The sequence below is a fragment of the Mauremys mutica genome, chromosome 7, assembly GCF_020497125.1.
Source record: "Mauremys mutica isolate MM-2020 ecotype Southern chromosome 7, ASM2049712v1, whole genome shotgun sequence".
Lineage (NCBI taxonomy): Eukaryota > Metazoa > Chordata > Testudines > Geoemydidae > Mauremys > Mauremys mutica.
This window is the reverse complement of record NC_059078.1, coordinates 79,208,938-79,226,311: the sequence shown is the minus strand read 5'-3', so window position 1 is coordinate 79,226,311 and position 17,374 is coordinate 79,208,938. Positions and strand designations below refer to the sequence as shown.

The 17,374-nt window shown below is 39.8% G+C and overlaps 1 protein-coding gene across 2 annotated transcripts in view; it reads right to left on the bottom strand.

Moving 5' to 3' along the window:
* Positions 1–17,374, bottom strand: part of BICC1 (BicC family RNA binding protein 1) — a 225,159-nt gene that overhangs the window by 147,454 nt on the left and 60,331 nt on the right. For both annotated transcript variants that reach the window (XM_045024620.1, XM_045024621.1), the window contains exon 2: positions 14,412–14,458. In XM_045024620.1, coding sequence (XP_044880555.1) covers positions 14,412–14,458 — 47 coding nt within the window. The remainder of the gene's footprint in view (positions 1–14,411; positions 14,459–17,374) is intronic.

Genomic DNA, 17,374 nt, shown 5'->3' with positions numbered 1-17,374 from the left:
CAAGACAAAAACCAAAACAATTATGTTTCCATATCTTCTGTTGAGGCCCAAAACATCTATGGAAAGATTTTTTTGGACCATACTCGTCTACCATATTCCCATCCACTCCCTTACCATTTTTTCTACAGGGAAAGAAAACCTAGAGTTCAAATCTCAGCCTCCTGCTTCATAAAGGGGCCCTGGTTCTCACTGGGGTAGGATTCCCACAGCACAGACTCTGCAGAGGGAGATGGTTAGGACGCCTACCAGGGATCCCATCAAGTCCTGGCACAGAAGATGCAGCTCCATCCCTGGTGTAATACCCTGTGGCCCACAAGACAACCCTGGGGAGGCTTTGAGGCAATGCTTCAAGACTGTCTATGTAACACCAGTGGCCACAAAGCCCAAACATTTGGAGGGCACAGAGTTATCTTAAATGACCTAAACCTTTTCCCTGGACTGAGTGTTCTTTGCTGCATCAAAGGCGCAGCAAAAAAAAAAAAAAAAAATCTCAAGCACAATCTTTATTTAAGGTATGATCGTTAGAGTAGGGGCCATATTTTAATGTGTGTCTGTACAGTATCTACCACAATAGGGCCCCAATATTCTGTTTAAAGTGTTTAGGCACTAAAAAGTGAATATAACCATCTAAATATAAGATTATTTAAATTAAGTTCTATTCTCAACATTCTGTTTTTTAAAAAGTCACTATCATAACTAGTATTAAACTGAGTGTTGGTGTAATACCACAGGACTGGCCAAATCTTGATACAATGGAAAGGACCAACTCACAGTAGACATATGTCAATTGTGCTGATGGCCGAGTCTGCACAATCACTACAGCAACTCTAAAGATACGCCTTTTGCTGAATCCCCTCAAACTTGGGCTCACCCGCCCCCTTTTACTCTTTTCATGAAGCCATATAACAGCATAAACATGCACCTTAACCAAAATTAAGCATATTAGGAAACAACTGATTTAAGGGTTATAGCAGCACATTTTGTTTATTTACTTTGACATATGTAGAATTGTGCCTTTTCTGCGCAGCTCTGAACCACAAAAAAGATTGGCATAAAACAATTTAAGCTTAATTAAAGTGTTGGCTTTTAGTTTGTGAAGTTTTAGAAATTTTTATAAGCTACCCTAAAAGCAAAAAAGGTCAACTCTGAGGTTGATCTATTGTGTGTATACGTAGCATAATATACTGCAGTTATATTTATACACATACATATCAAACAAGTGTATTTGCATATGCACATGGAAACTGCATGTTTTCCATCTTACCATAACTCAAGAAGAGATAAAGGGAATTTGCCCAAACTTATTTAAAAAAAGAGTCATCTCCAAAACAGAAAATCAGCCCCAGAGACCAACGTTTTGGAAAGTTACAGTACTTTCTTTTACAGTGTTAATTAAAGAGCGTGTCAGACAGCTTCCGTAATACTTTTGCTACTGCCCTCTGTATATAATTACCAAAGGCAACACACACAAAATAATGTTTTTGCTTTAAATTACTGTTTATGGAAAACGCACTGAGCTAGGGATAAGGTGATGAAAGATGTGATTAGGAATACTTATTTACTATTCACTCAAGTAACATTTCAATCACTACATTTTCTGTTAAACTGCTACTGTTTTTCCAACATTTGATTACAAACTGGTTTATTGAAAATACTTCTTGGAAAATACTGCTTCTAAAAGAGAAAGTCATGAGGTAAGCACTCTGATGTCCTTTTTATTATATTGTTATATATTACATTGACAAAGACACTAAAAAAATACCACCAGTGGACAATATCCTGTCTTAAGCAACCACTTCACAGTATTCTAAAAATTATGAGTGCAACCTTTGCCAACAACTGCTTTTTGCTTGGGTCTGGGTAGTTTCAGAAAAAGAAAATTACAAAGAATGTAAAAACACTGAAGAATTTTTCTTTAGTTTCATTAACACTCTACTGTGATAAGTGTGAACAGCAAAGGGGAAAAAAAAACACCCTGGCATCCCAAGGTCTAGGCCGCTATATGCAGATTTTGCTCTATGGTTTTGAATACAGCATCTATATATAATGCATACAAACCAGCAACACCATGCAGAATACCAGTGGGACAATTAAATGGGTAAAAACTTTAAAAAACGGAGTTAGCTGTTTTATTACTCAGATGGGATTTCAAATTTTCCAGTAATTGTGAAGTAAATATCTGGCACAAGAAAATGGATTAAGCATCTTTCTTTCACAATTATAATAGATGATGAACCCAGAAAGAAAAAACAAGTTGTACAGAACACATTTGCCTTGAACCAGGATGGAATGAAATAGTCATACTATCCCAAGAGAAATTAGATCCACTGCTACATACAGAGTATACATATTTTTGAAAGGCCTGTAACATCATATGCAAGTTGGACCCTTGCAGTGAGGAACATGTGAGATCCTGAAACATTTGAAGGTCTGCTTGGAACTCAAAGAAAAAGTCACTAGATGTCCACAAAAAAGGACAACGAGGAGTCCTTGTGGCACTTTAGAAACTAACAAATTTATTTGGGCATAAACTTTCATGGGCTTGAACCCACTTCATCAGCTGTATGGAGGAGAAAATACAGGAGCAGGTATAAATACATGAACGGATGTGAGTTGCCGTACCAAGTGTGAGGTCAGTCTAACGAGACAATTTCAACAGTTTCATTAAATACTACTCAGTCTCCAATTGCTATACTGTTTTGCCCCCACGAAACCAACTCCTGCCTGTATGTTCTCATTTTGAACTGTAAGCTCTTCCGGGATGGAAAACATTACCTTCTTCACTGTATGTGAAATGTCTTGCATATCTCTAATGCTACATGAATAATAAGCTTCTTGAAACAAAACTGGACTTTTTCTGACAAGTACCACTGATGTTTATAAGGCCTGACCCAGATGCCATTGAAGTCAACAATAGACAGACTCCAATTGACTTCAGTGGCATCTGGATCAGGATCATGGTGTGGAATAAATACGTAATACTGTGTATGCCAAGTTCCATAAACATCATTTACATGAGAAGTATATAGTGAAGCACCAACTAATTATTCATGGTTGTCATTGAGCTGCACATCAACAAGCGTTGTAGAAGTTGCAGCAAGAGGGAGCTCAGATCATGAGGGAAATCTCTTACTTTACTCCAATCACATCAATCATCTACCTAGTTCTCTCCACATCATTATCAACGTTGAATGCTTTTAAACAAGGTCTAATCAAACTACGCAGATTAAGAATTATTGCTAACTTGAAAATGATTGAAGATGTGTTCTTTACTTCTTTTCCTATAAAGTAATGTTTTGATGGAAAAAGCTCAGCAAATGTCAGTCACAAACAGAATTTTTCAGAAGTTCTTAAACATAAAGGAACAGAGGATTTAATGGATTGATTGATCTATTTATTTTGCAATTTTAACTGCCTGCAGACGTAGTACAGAACAAAGCTCAATGGAAGGCATCTTGGATATCATCCCAAAAGGTAGCCAACAAAACTATCTGCATGGCCACAAGAAAAAAATGTCTCTAGTATACCAGAACACATTGTTTTTATAATTGGCTTATTTACAGAAAAAATTAATAGCTGTAATGTACTAAGATTCTGTTTATATTATATCCGCTCATATCTAATTAAGGATAAGAAAAAATGGAACTTAAACACAGCCCGTAACATGCCCCCTAGTAACTGGGTCGTGGATGGCATCTTAGCTTGCTCTTTGTATCACAGTGCCCGATGGTGGAGAGAGAACGGTAGCTTGTTCTACAAATACAACGTCTATCACCAATACTATGATATTTCTGCTAAATTGCTCAACAGTGAAATAATTCATGTTGATTTTTAAATTGTCTTCATTAAGTCCCAGCATTAAACCTTCAAGTTACAGGTGAATGGTGCAGTTCACACTTTTAAGAGCTACTGTTTAAGTAGGAAGATGGAGGTGGTCAGCACTGAACCAGCTCACATTTGATAGATTATCCTCATAACCACACTAGAAACTTCAGTTAAATTGAAAGAGTAAATTTTCAGAAAATGATGGGCCCATCAGGGCACAGATTACATAACATAACATCTTCAGCTGACTCAATTCAATCCCTGCCTGTTGAGCATGGGCAGCATGAGAGCTCCACGTTTGCGTAGGCTAGCCCCCAGCCCCGCCCCTTCCACCCAGGGACCCGCCCCTTCTGCCCCCCACCGGAGCATCCCAGCCCAAGTCCCAGGATGCCAGTTGCCCGCCCCAGCTGTCCCAGGCTGCTGCCAGCTGCCCCGAGCATCAGCCCCCCAGCCCCAGCAGCCCAAACACCACCCCGCCTGCCCTGGCCAACCTGAGCCCCAGCCAGATTTGTGGGAGAGGCTGAGCGAGGGCAGGAAGAGAAGCAGCGCCATGAGGGAAAAGCAGGACACGGGAGCGGGGCCTCGGAAGGACCACACCTGGGTGTTTGGGGAGGCTTAGCCTCCCCTGGCCTATGATACCCGCTACTCATGCTGTTGAGCCCTGTCACAGGAGCTTATGGGTTTCCTAAAACCCGGACAGCTGTAGAAAAGAGGTTTGGTAGGGGTTTACTTAAAACCTCCAAGTAACAATCCATTAGCCGTTTGTTGGGCTACCTGCAAAAAATCAGTGCTGTCTCACTCCCTCCAGCACTGACCTCTTCTCTTCCCCTACATGCAATCCTCCATATCTGAAGCTCCTGACATGGCTCAGTCATTTCATCATGTCAGTCATTTCAGCAGTCAGCTGAAAATATCTTTCTTCCTTGCTTATTATCTCAGTTTCTCTCCCCTTCCCACCCTTCTTATATGTGTTTTGGAGAGTACAGTTTATATGGAAAGACACTGTAAAAAACAAAGTTGCATTGTACTGTACACATGATATACCCATCTGATCCTAACATTACTACTCAAAGTTGCAGAGACAGGCACTTCCCTCCTCCACTCTTCACAAGGCCTATGCCAATATGGCCGCTGAGAAAATTCTTAAAGACATTTTTTAAAATGCATTACATATTACACAGCTTTACATTTATATTTAGTAATTCTCAGAAAGTATCCTGAAGCCTTTGTACTGAAACATGTTGAAATGCCACTGATCACTTTCCTTCTTGACCCACATAACCTGAAGTACACATGAGAAACTTTACATATCCCTCCACAAACTTGGCTTTATTTATGTCACATGAGAGAAAGGAAAAACATTAAGACTAATTAAAGGAAACTGGACAGACAGTGAGTAAACCATGAACAACTGCCCAAAGAATTGTAAAAAAAAAAAAAAAAAAAAAACTAACTCTGAAGATAGTTTCCATGTGTTTTGATTAGATAAAGTATTGTGTGCAAGTCAACACACAAAACATGTAATTTTTTTTAGTTAAACTTTTCTATAAGCCACAAAAGATAGATTGAATAAGAACATTATCAAAGTAGTCTCATCCTGCTTTATGAACAAAATAGCCATATTTTATAGGATGATTTATTAATATCCTTGCATGCGGATTCTACATACAGAGATAAATCAGGACTCACTTCCTAGTAGATTAACAATCTTGGTAACGTCTTAGAAACAAATCAAACATAATAACCAATGGCACTGACTACTGTACAATCATCGAGGCTCATTACAATTACAGTACACGTAGGCATGCTTTATTTATTTTAATAGTGTGACTACCATATGGAAAGTATCCAAATACAAAAGTCAGATGTGTAACCTAATTAACACCCCTCCCCCCGGAAATATTCTATGTATGACTTCAGACACTGTAAGCTATTTTGTACAAGCAAAAACAAAAGTGTGGAAAAAAGTAGTGCTGTAAACTTGTTGAAATGTGCATTACTGCAGTTTAGCTTTGTTTGCCGAGCTTAAAATAAGCAGAAGTAGGTTACAATACAACCTGAAGGAATAACATTCATTGCTGACACATCATTGTCCTTCATACATGCTAATATTTTGAAGTGAAACTTGGGAGACAATGTGACAATCAGGGTACAGACACCCCAAAGGGAGAGCAGAAGGTTAAAACCCCAAAAATTAGCAGGTAAACCAACTGATTGCACTAGAAAAGTATGCCAAGTAAGGTCTTTTATGAAAGCTTTTAATGTTCTGTACTTCATGGTCTTTATGAGATATGTATGCAAACTGTAGTTATGAACCTATGTACGTATATAGAAAACTGTGCTCATAACCCAACTATGCCTCACAGCAGGGATGGGCACCTCCCAAACCAGGTGTTCCCAGGAAACTAGCTCCAAGTAACTATTCATTGTCCAGCCCAGGAAAAGACAATGATGCCCATTAGAGTTAATGAGGAAAGATTAAGACATCCAGCTATCAAATCAAGGGGAAATTTCCCCACTCTGAATAGTCATGAGTCATCATGGACAGAGAAAAAAGGAAAATGCCTTTTAAAAACAGGCTTAGGACAGAAAGTGTGGACCCAGACAGTGAGGGACAGTCTCTATGTGGGAGGCTGTCCATGAACACTAAATCCCCACCACATTTGCGGGGAGGGTGACCATATTTCCCTATGCTGAATACGGGACACCTGGTAAAATTACTCATATTCAAGCAAGTTCAACGTCAATCAATCAGAATTATGCAGTACAAACATTCAAATTAACATCAAGTTGATTGAGCTACTGTTGAAAAGAAATACTGCGTAGTAGGATTATTTTTATTTATCTATCTTTAAAGCTTATGGGTTCACACGGGGAGAGGTGACACACACACACACACACACTCACTCCTGTACACCTCTCTCACACACGGGGGGCGGACGGACACGGACACAGACGACCGACCTGATCCTCCCTGCCCGGCACTCTCCACCGTCTATGCCTGGCTGAGCCCCTGGGACAGACTCACCTCTCCTGGTACCACGTCTTCCAGAGGCAACACATGGGGGGCACACAGGGTCACGTGCCTTCCTCCCCCAGATTTCTGCCAGGGTTCACACCAGAATGTGGCCCCCAGACGCAGCCTTTTGGAAGGAAGGGACAGGAGCTCTTCCAGCAACAGGGGAAGAGGGGGAGAGGAAGGGATGACCTGGCCCTGTGTTTGCAGAGCTCATCTCTTTCCCTCCCCATGCCTCCATGGCTGGAAGGAACTTGTCCCTTCCTGCCCACACAGTGTTGAAAGGCAGCTAACAACTCCAGGTTGCTGCTGGCCACAGACATAACCCAGCCACCTCCTGTCCCCCGGCTACAGTGCAGGCAGGAAGTGGTTAAGCCCTAAGGACACCAGGGCATGGGGAACCTGACTGCCGGGCAAGGTGGATAAAAATCAATGATTTAAAAAAAATAAATTAAAAAAAATCGGATTTATTATTTAAATAGGATTTTTTTTATTTAAATCAGGTTTTTTCCCCTCAAAAATCTATCTAAAGATCATTTTAATTAAGATAGATTACAGCTCAAAGATATCCCATCATGGAATAGGGATTATAAATTCTAATTCTATAGTATGAGACAATATATTCCTGTAATGTTTAAGAAAAGTTTTGTAAATGACTTCAAATAGTTCATGGATTAGGGACCCAATCTTATGGGGTTCCACAGGCTTCTGTTTAGATTATTTAGTTTAATCTTTCCATCTACCCAATGGGACTCAGTGCTCAGTCTAGAAGATACCATCAGAGATGCTTAGTTTTGCAGTTCTCAAAGTGTGGATTTGTCTCTCCAGGGATAACATGCTTGTTACACAAAAATGTTTTAAATAAATAAATAAATAAATAGAAGTATGAAATAACAGACCTCAACTCTGTTGTCCCTCTGCAAATTTGTGTACACAGAGTCTCTCTCTTACCTCTCTCTAAAAGTGCAAAGTTTCAAAAACTTCAATGAATAGAAGATTGTTGGGGGCAGAATAGATCTGGACAAGGAGAAAAAGTCTGGAGATAAATGTGAGACGCGAGGGACATATGCTTGTTTTGTTAAAATATTACATATCTGCTGTTGAAGAAAAAAATCCAGAATACTTAATGTTGTTTTAGTTAAATAAAACAATTTAAATGTCTGTCTGGTGATGTTCTCCTCCTAATACAGCATGGCAAGAAAATCCTCCAAATATTAATAATTAACCTGTTGAATTGGAGATAGTTCACCTCCCAATGACTTCATAAATATCTGCTTCAATTACCTTTGGTAAATGAAATAACCAATCATTCATTTTCTGATATAGCTGTAAAATTAATCTGAAAAGTTTTCAAAATAAATCACTATTCAAAAATGTATAGTGTGTACCTTCTAAAAATGAAACCTACATCTATCTCTGAGTTGTGAAGAATATGTATTAAGGTTATAACAATCAACAAGAAAGCACTTTTATGTAGAAAACCATGATTAAATCGAGTCTTCCTGACTAGTGATTTAAATCAAATCCACCCTGCTGCAGGGGCTGCGGCAAACCTGGTCAGAGAGTTGACTCAGTAGCGGAGGGTGTCTAGGGAACGGAGCAGCCCCATGCTCCCTGGAGGCAGGACCCGGGAGGTGGGGGGGAGAATACGGAGTCTAGCCCCTGCCTGGGGAGGCTGCTGTGGAGCCTGCACGGTCACGGAGCAAACAGGCTGGAAATTGCTTCCCATGCCCCTGGCACTCCAGAGCGTAGCTGAGTGGTGGAGAGGCTTCCCTGTGCCAGCACTATGAGGGGTTTTGACACAGGCAGGGTTTGGCTCCTCCTGGCCAGTGCACCGGGACAGAGGGTCTCGGGCTTTCCCAGGGCACTGGCCCAGCCAGAGGCAGTGGGGGAAGGAAGGAGCCTGCTGGCCAGGTTGTTGGTGAGCTGAGCACTCCGATCAGAGGCTGATTCTCCACACAGTGATGGGAGCAGGACGCACCATGCCAGGGGAAATATGGAGGAACAGCAGGGTTGGAGGGAGGAGGGTGTGACGGGGCAAAGCAGGGAGAGCACAGAACAGGGAGAGCACAAAATGGGCCAATAGGTGGGCAGCAGAGGTGACACGTAACCAGCCACTGCCTGGCCCCTGCCCACACTCACCAGCCGCCGCAATACACAGCCAGCACCAGCCAGAAACGAGACAGGGGGCAAGGCCCTGCTGGGCAAGACCCAGCATGCAGCAGGAGCTGTGCTGATAGACCAGGAGGGGGAGCAGCCGACCCCATGCGCTGCAGCTTTGTCCCGCCAGCAACCTTGCACACCCACCCCCATCGTAAGCCACTGGACCCTCCCATTCACTGCTGGTGGGCGGGCGACTGGCGAGCAGAGATCGGGCCAGCAGCAGGACCTGCCAGTACTGATGAGGGGTGGGGAGAAGAGGGACAGAAAATACGGGACAAATTGCCCATTTTTGAGAAAAAGTTGGGACACCTGCAGGAGGGCTTAAATTCAGGATTTTCCCTTTAAAAACAGGTCATCTGGTCACCCTATTTGGGGGTATGCAATTAAACTGTTCAAAGACAACAGGTAAAACTTTTATTTAAAAAGGGGTTTCATCCAATATGAAAGTGTAAAGCATGAGATTGCTTCTTCATGTTTATTTTCTGTGTCACTTGTGTATGTTTGCTTTCCATTACTATTTCATCTCTGAATGTGTGGTTTTTCTGTTAAATAAACTTTGTTTATTTTTACCCCAAGCTGGTCTCTGGTGTGTAAACTATGTGAAGTGTGCGCACCAAAGGAGGCTGGAGGGCTGATTTCACTCCTTCATGGTTGATGAAACAGAGGGAGACAGTCCGAGTATCTGGAAGGAGGCTGGCCTGGAAGGGCTGTTGGTGTCACCTTACTAGGAGAAACTGGGCTGGTGCCAAAATGAGACTTTGTGCTTGTGGGCAGGCTACTGGTGTCAGGGAATTGAACCATAGCTGAACAGCATAAAAGCCTCTAAGATTACAGGGCACTGGTGACAGAACCTGTTGAGCCTTAAAACGTCAGAGTGTAATCTATATGATTTCAGTAACAACCATGAAAAACAGTTCTTTCTGTGAAATATGCACTTCAAATCACTAAGTAAACTTTGTGTATATTTTTAATCAAATTGCTACAGAATTTCTAAATGAAGTTATATAGCTCAAACTGTACTTAGCCACAAGGAATCTTTACTCAATTTACATCCCATTCTTCCACATCTAAAGGAAAACATGCCTTACAAATTCTTTCTACTTCTATTACAAAGAGGAACAAACAGAACATGGAAAATGTGGTAGTGTAGCTGTGTTGGATATTGAAGAGACAAGCTGAGTGAGGTAATAATATATTTTACTGGAACAACTTCTGCTGGTGAGAGACACGAACTTTTGATCGTACACAAAGCTCTTCCTCAAGTCACTCTCTTGCAACTCTCACCCCAACAGAAGTTGGTCCAAAAAAGTATATTACCTCATCCACCTTGTCTCTCATGGAAAATGTGCCATTCAGATAAAACAAAATGTGTATCTGCAAATGCAACATAATGAAGGGGGAAATGGGGGAAGAGTTACTAAAGTAACTTGCTTTCTCCAAATGTATTGCCTTCACAGATCCACACTAAGATCACATGCCCTAACATGAAATGATTTCAAAGCAGCCACTGTGGAAGCATAGCGAGGTCCTCCATTCTAGAACCACGTGAATAGAAGTCATTCACCAACTGTCCTTTGGATCCTTTATAACCCTGACACAGCCTTTATAGTTCCAGGGCAAACGATCACATCAATAGGTATCCATAAAGGTAATAATACATGTACAGAATAGAACTTACTTCAGTAACCTACCTCTTTTCACCTTTATGATACTGTCTTTACAGACTCCCACAAAATAAACTAGCTAGCAATGACAAGGAGGCCTGGGGGAATTACTACTAATTGAAAAGTGAACAAATGTACTGCTTCCCTGCATGGAAAATCCAATCTGATCTGGACTCAAAAGAATACTTTTGTAAAGTTAAGAAATGAATTCTAGATAGCAGCTTTGTGGAATCAATCAGCACACTGCAAAGGGATTCTGCAGAAGCTACTGCTCAGTGTGGATAAAAATTGATAATTGTATTTAATAAAAACAGAGTTTTAATATAAATTAAATACAAGTTTATATTTAAAAATGAACCTATTTAAAATTAAAATGTAAAATGGTGACATGCTATATTAAGGCCTAAATTTACTATAATCTATTAAAATCATTTAAATTAAATTAAAAGAGCAATATTAATACTGTCTATGAGGGGAGGGATAGCTCAGTGATTTGAGCATTGGCCTGCTAAACCCAGGGTTGTGAATTCAATCCTTGAGGGGGCCATTTAGAGATCCGGGGCAAAAATCTGTCTGGGATTGGTCCTGCTTTGAGCAGGGGGTTGGACTAGATGACCTCCTGAGGTCCCTTCCAACCCTGATATTCTATGATTAAGCAGTACATGTTTGCTGCTGAAGTTATACAGAGAGTCAGACCACCAAAACGTTGGAAATGACTGGAAGCAGAGGTGATGCGTTGGGGTCACATGCCCCCTTGGCTTTTACTGAGCATGCTCACATGGACTGAGTATGCCCAGTAACACTGCTGAAGCTGGCTACCCTCACACTGTCCCCCGACACCAACTATCAGCAGGCACGGTCATCTCTCCCTGGAACCAGAGATTGTTGAAGTGCTAAAACAGCTTTTGAGAGCAGTAGTCTTTTCTGCATGTGCAGGGAGGATATTTTCTTTATTTCAGTTTATTTAACCAGTTCAGTTCAATGACTGTTCATTCAAGTTAGTTCATACAAAGTTAAGGAAGCAACTAGTAGTTAAAAATACAGAAAAGCTTGTTTTCATCTTCCAATCTATGAATAAAAAGTAGGCATGAGAGGATAAGTCTGGATTGTACGAGTATTAAGGTTAAAACCCATTTCTGATCAAAGCTTGTGTATGCATGGAATCTGTAAATAAAAGATTAGGCCACTATTAATCTTTTGTTGCTGTCCAGTAATTTTCACTCCTAAAACAAACAAACCCATTTCTTGAATCTATCATTCACTAACTTCTCAGCAAGAGCTTCAAGTTCTGGTATATTTATTAATCCGGTAGAACCGAGAAAACAGAGAATATTTATATATCAACTGGTTGTATAAAAAAAAAATCATGGATTAAACAAGTTCCAAGCAATTTCCAAATCAAAGACTGTTTGACACTACTTGTTCTCTACAGTACAGACAGAGTACACAGCAAACTGAACCTAAAAGCATCAGAACATATAGACCTCAATTAAAATAACATCCATAAAACTATTTACAACTGGCCTTGAAAAAGTATTTGCATAACTCACTTTAACATTCATTTGCTACCCATTTTTCTTCTTTTTGTGGTTCAAATGCTGTCAGAGTTCTTTAAATCTTCTATGGTGTCTCAGCAACTATCTAACCACACGCCTTCACTGTGAGACACGCAAATTTCCTTCTTAGAGACACTCAACATATCTTATAAAAAAAACTTGTCCTCAATTATCCTAGAATCTAAGTTCCAAATCCTGTCAATGTTTGAAACTGCAATGAAGCATTATACTAGTCTAACACTACTAATGCAACTTAAGGGTTTTTTTGTTTGTTTTAAACACGTTAAACTTCACATCATCATCTAATAAACCTCTAGAATTATAAAATAGATTATGGTAATAATGTATAGTATATTTTGTATACTAGGCGAATATTTGTAGGCGAATTCTTAACATACACTGGCAGCAGCCTATCACCAATGTTGAAGTGAGCCGATTAACGGGCATTAACAACATAGTGGATGAAGCCAAACAACGAAGATGGAGATGGTTGGGGCATGTGTTGAGAATGGGTGCTGATAGACACCCTCATATTGCCCTACGATGGACACCACAAGGAAGAAGGAGGAGAGGTAGACCATTGGGGACGTGGCGAAGGACCATTGAAGAGGAAATGAAAGGCATGGGAATGAAGTGGGATGAAATTTGCTGCCTCGCTCAAGAACGAAATGAATGGAGGAGAATGGTTGACGCCTTATGCTCCACTGGGAGTGAATAAGAGGAAGAAGAATATTTTGTATAACTAGCCAGAACATTGTTCAATCTGGATAGAATCATTTAAATCTGGAGTAGCTAAGGTAATAAAGGTAATAATTGGAGATATACCAATCTCCTAGAACTGGAAGGGACCTCGAAAGATCATCGAGTCCAGCCCCCTGCCTTCACTAGCAGGACCAATTTTTGCCCCAGATCCTTAAGTGGCTCCCTCAAGGATTGAATTCACAACCCTGGGTTTAGCAAGCCAATGCTCAAACCACTGAGCTACCCCTCCCCCTGGAGAGGACATGTTGATACGAATGATCAAACACACAACCATTCAAGTGACAAAGAAAAAAGTCTGCTATGCAGGTCTTCAGTCACCTATTTTTTTCAGTACTTAGATGGACCATCGCTGTTTCATGTAATATTACAGGCATCTGAAAGGTCTAACAAATCCTGGCCCCATTGAAGAAGTCACTGGCAAAACTCCCACTGGCCTCAGATGGGCCAAGATTTCATCCTTTGAATATTCAGAATAATTGTTGCCATTTCATGGATGTTCAGTTATGCCTTTTGTTCATGACACTCAAAGAGTTGGACTGAGAGTGACGGTAACAAGGAAAATATCTGTAATTTTGTTTCTTTGAAGGTACCGCATATGATTATCATTCAGGGGGGGTCATGCTGCCAGTTCAAGACATGACTGAATTCACCTAGCTCTAAAGATTATTGACCCTGAAAGGAAAGTGTACGATCTTCTCCTGTCCTCACCCATGAAATATAAAGGCCAGTTTCACACACCAAACAAGTCAGCTGATAAAAATGAACTATAAAGACATAGAAAGTTTTGGAATTCAAGAACATTTTGAAAGACTTAAAGAAAATTACTACTTCCAGAATAGGACTCCTCATGACTACCTGAGAATATACATGCTACAGCATATTTGGGAGGAAAGGGGCAATGATGTTCAGTTACTTAGGTAGTCTTCTCTCAGGGTGATATAACTCAATTGAAGAGGATAAAAAAAAATATTGAGAATTCTGTTCCTCAAGACAATTTGACAAACAATGCCTTCTGTATTGCTGCTGTTTGTTGGCCTTCATGTAATTTCATCTTCCTCTCACTACATATTTACATCTGTCTAACAATGGGCTCTGAAAGAATGTATTTACAGTCAAACTTACTATACTGTTCACTTTGTGATACATACCCTGTAATAAACTGAGATTAAATCTATTATATGCTATACATATGATACCAAATATACATTCTACTAAAAAAATGTGATAACAATAAAAAAAACATGTTAATAATCACCAGGGCTAGGAAATTAAGGAATATTATGGAAGTTACATCAGAATATTCATTAGAGAGAGCTCTAAACTAAATATCAATTTCACCATAATTTGAAGTATAATTCTTCCAACAATAATGTACTGAATTACTGTACTTATCAAACATAGGATTGTAACAAAGAGGTTTCTTACCTTCTGAAAAAAATCTTCCCCACTTTTGCCTTTGCCCTCAGCAGCAGCTGTAAATAAAATGACATTTGTTAAAATAAATCTAAAAAATAGTTTTACAGCAGCCAACTTTTAATATTATTTGAACAGAGTACTACTGAAATATAAATTCACACACATACATTTATTTCACTTTAACGTTTTGCACTACTGTGAAATCATAACCAATCATCTTTAACTACTCATTTTTCTTATCTGGTATGCAAACAGGGCGTTGGAGCAGAGCCTGGAACTGGAGCGCAGAGCATCTCCGGAGTAGTGGTGCTGCAGGTTATTGGCTGGAGCTGGAGCACAGCTCCAAAGCCCTGTATGCAAACAGCTTTCATAAAGAGGGAGTAGTGTCTAGAATAATGAGTTCATGCAGTCCATTACCTCTGGAAACTTAGGCTATGTCTACACTACCGCGGTAAGTCGACCTACACGAATAATGTAGCTGGAGTCGACGTATCCCGGCTGTAGTGTAGACATAGCCTGAGATTCAAGTTCTGGCAGAGGGCTGTAGTTAGTTCCTAAGAATGGGTTCAGGCTCTTAATTTAAAAGTGAAGATTTATTTTGTAGCCTCAGTCTAATCATTCATATCATGCAAACACAGTGATTGATTAATTGGTCATCTCTGCTCAAAAGAAGTCTAGGACCAGAAAGACACAGGGTTTACAGGTCAAGATTTGTAGTGAACTGCAAAGCAACAGTGACCATTAAGTTAAACCCTGAAACATGTTCAACAATACTACTAACTGGCTTTCAATTAACTATTTTTAAATGCTAACCTTAAAAAGCTTTAATCTTAAATATTTTTATCCTTTATGTAATCCTCTTGGTACTTTCTGGTTCATTTAACTGTCAATGCATCGCCACAAATACCAGAAGCCTTTTTGAATCCTATGCATAATGCATGGTATTTGTGCTATGAATAAATGATGAAACAGCTATATTTATACAGTGAATTTCCAAGGTAAACAATTTAATTAAGTATTTTTATTTAACACTAACAGATTTCAAGGTACAATATATAAAAGGTTTTTATATATTTGTGACTTATTTATGCTACAACTTCACACAAAACTTAACACACGCTGGGTATTCCAGAACAAAGTTAATTATTCCCAAGCATAAACACTTAGTTAAGAAGGAATTCCCACTGGAACTACATGCTCCTTAAACTTCATTACAATGTTACAGTAAAAACTCTAAATGGTCATTCTGCTCTTCATGTGAGTACTGTTCACCTAGAGAATGGAGATCCAATACTCCGACAGCCTGCCCTTCTACTATGGAAGAGAAATTACAACAATTTTCATCTCTCTCTTCAGTATTCAGAGAACATGACAGAGAACCAAATCTAAAAAAATATTACATATTAGAAACTTGTATTATATATATATATTTCTTTCATCATCTCAAGTTGAGAGACACCATGCTGCAGATATAAACCAGGCACATGTCTTTAACAATTCAGGTCACAGATCTCAAAATAACAAGAGAATTTAGCCTCATTAAATCCCCCAGACTAACAAACTGAACTCTATTGAAATCTATTTCATTTTCATTTGTGATTAAGGATGTGAAAAGTTTCTCAATTTATTGCAACACACCTAACATCAGCACCTAGTACTAAAATCATTAGGCACATTAGAAATGCTCATGTGCTGATACAGGGTGCACAATTAAGAGCGAGTGGTATTGCAGAGGTGTGGTCCTTCACATGAGATCTTCATTCACAGCTCATTGTACAGTACCTTGACATCCAGGGAGAGGAAAAAGCTGAAGATTGCATGACATTTTTTGAAGGAGAAATGGATGACCCTCCTGCTTCTCAGTCTTTGTGAAGTATTGTTGAGTTTATTAAGAAGTTACATTTGTCTACATAAGTTAATACTCCACCAGTACGCAACACTTACAAGGTGATCTACTGTGACCCTAAGATCCCTTTATGCCAAGTGGCAAAGGGCGCACCCAACACACTCAGAATATTTATTCAATGTCTTGCAAGGTATCATATGTAAACTGGTGACACACCGGTCATGAATATCATTGTGCGATGTACGTATGGCTGCAGATAAAAAGTTGGGTCTGAGTGCTGGAAATATATGTTCTTAAAACATATTGTGGAAGTAGTTGATAAACTACTTGACAAAGGAATGTACATCTCCCTTTCTGCAGGGATCAAGCTAACAGGCAGATGAGAAAACAGCATGACTTAATTGCAAGCAAAGGACAATGAGAACATATTTGCATCTTATGCAAACAAAGGGATCGAGCAAATCCAGAAAGCAAGTTGAGCAGAAGATGAAGAAGGGGCTTGGTGCCTGCACCCGGAAGCAGCAGCAGCATGGAAGAGGAATTTTGTCTGGGTTAACTTTTCAAAGAATACATTTCAAAGGTTTTCTGGGCTAAACTGTTGTATCAACCAGGCAAGGTACTAACAACTTCAACAGGACTTTATTTTTACAGTGGAATCCTCTGTACCAAGCTGCTGCAACACCCTCTGTAACTCGCACTCAGCCTCTTCAACTCCTCTGCCTCTCCTTCCTGTTTCCTGTCCTTTCAGACTCCCAACAGCCAGTGCTCCCAGTTCTAATAATTACAAGCACATCTAAACACCACATAAACAAATGGAAGAAAGGGGACTCCTGTGTTATCCATCACTGAGGGAACAAAGGGATCAGCACCCTCTGATTCTGTGAATGGTGGATCCTCCTGCCTGAGGAGCTGGAGATGCTGATATGTCAAAGTAAGAAAGAAAGCTGCTAAGCCAAAAAATATAGCCTGCTAAAATTAAATTTTAGACACTAGAAAGCGTGTGATTTTTGTTTTGTTTGTAACCATACCTGCCTCCTTTTCTTTTGCTTAGTATCACTTAAATTCATGTTCTTCATTAATAACCTTGTGCCTAGTTTTACTAAAAACAATCTCAGGGCTGTGTATT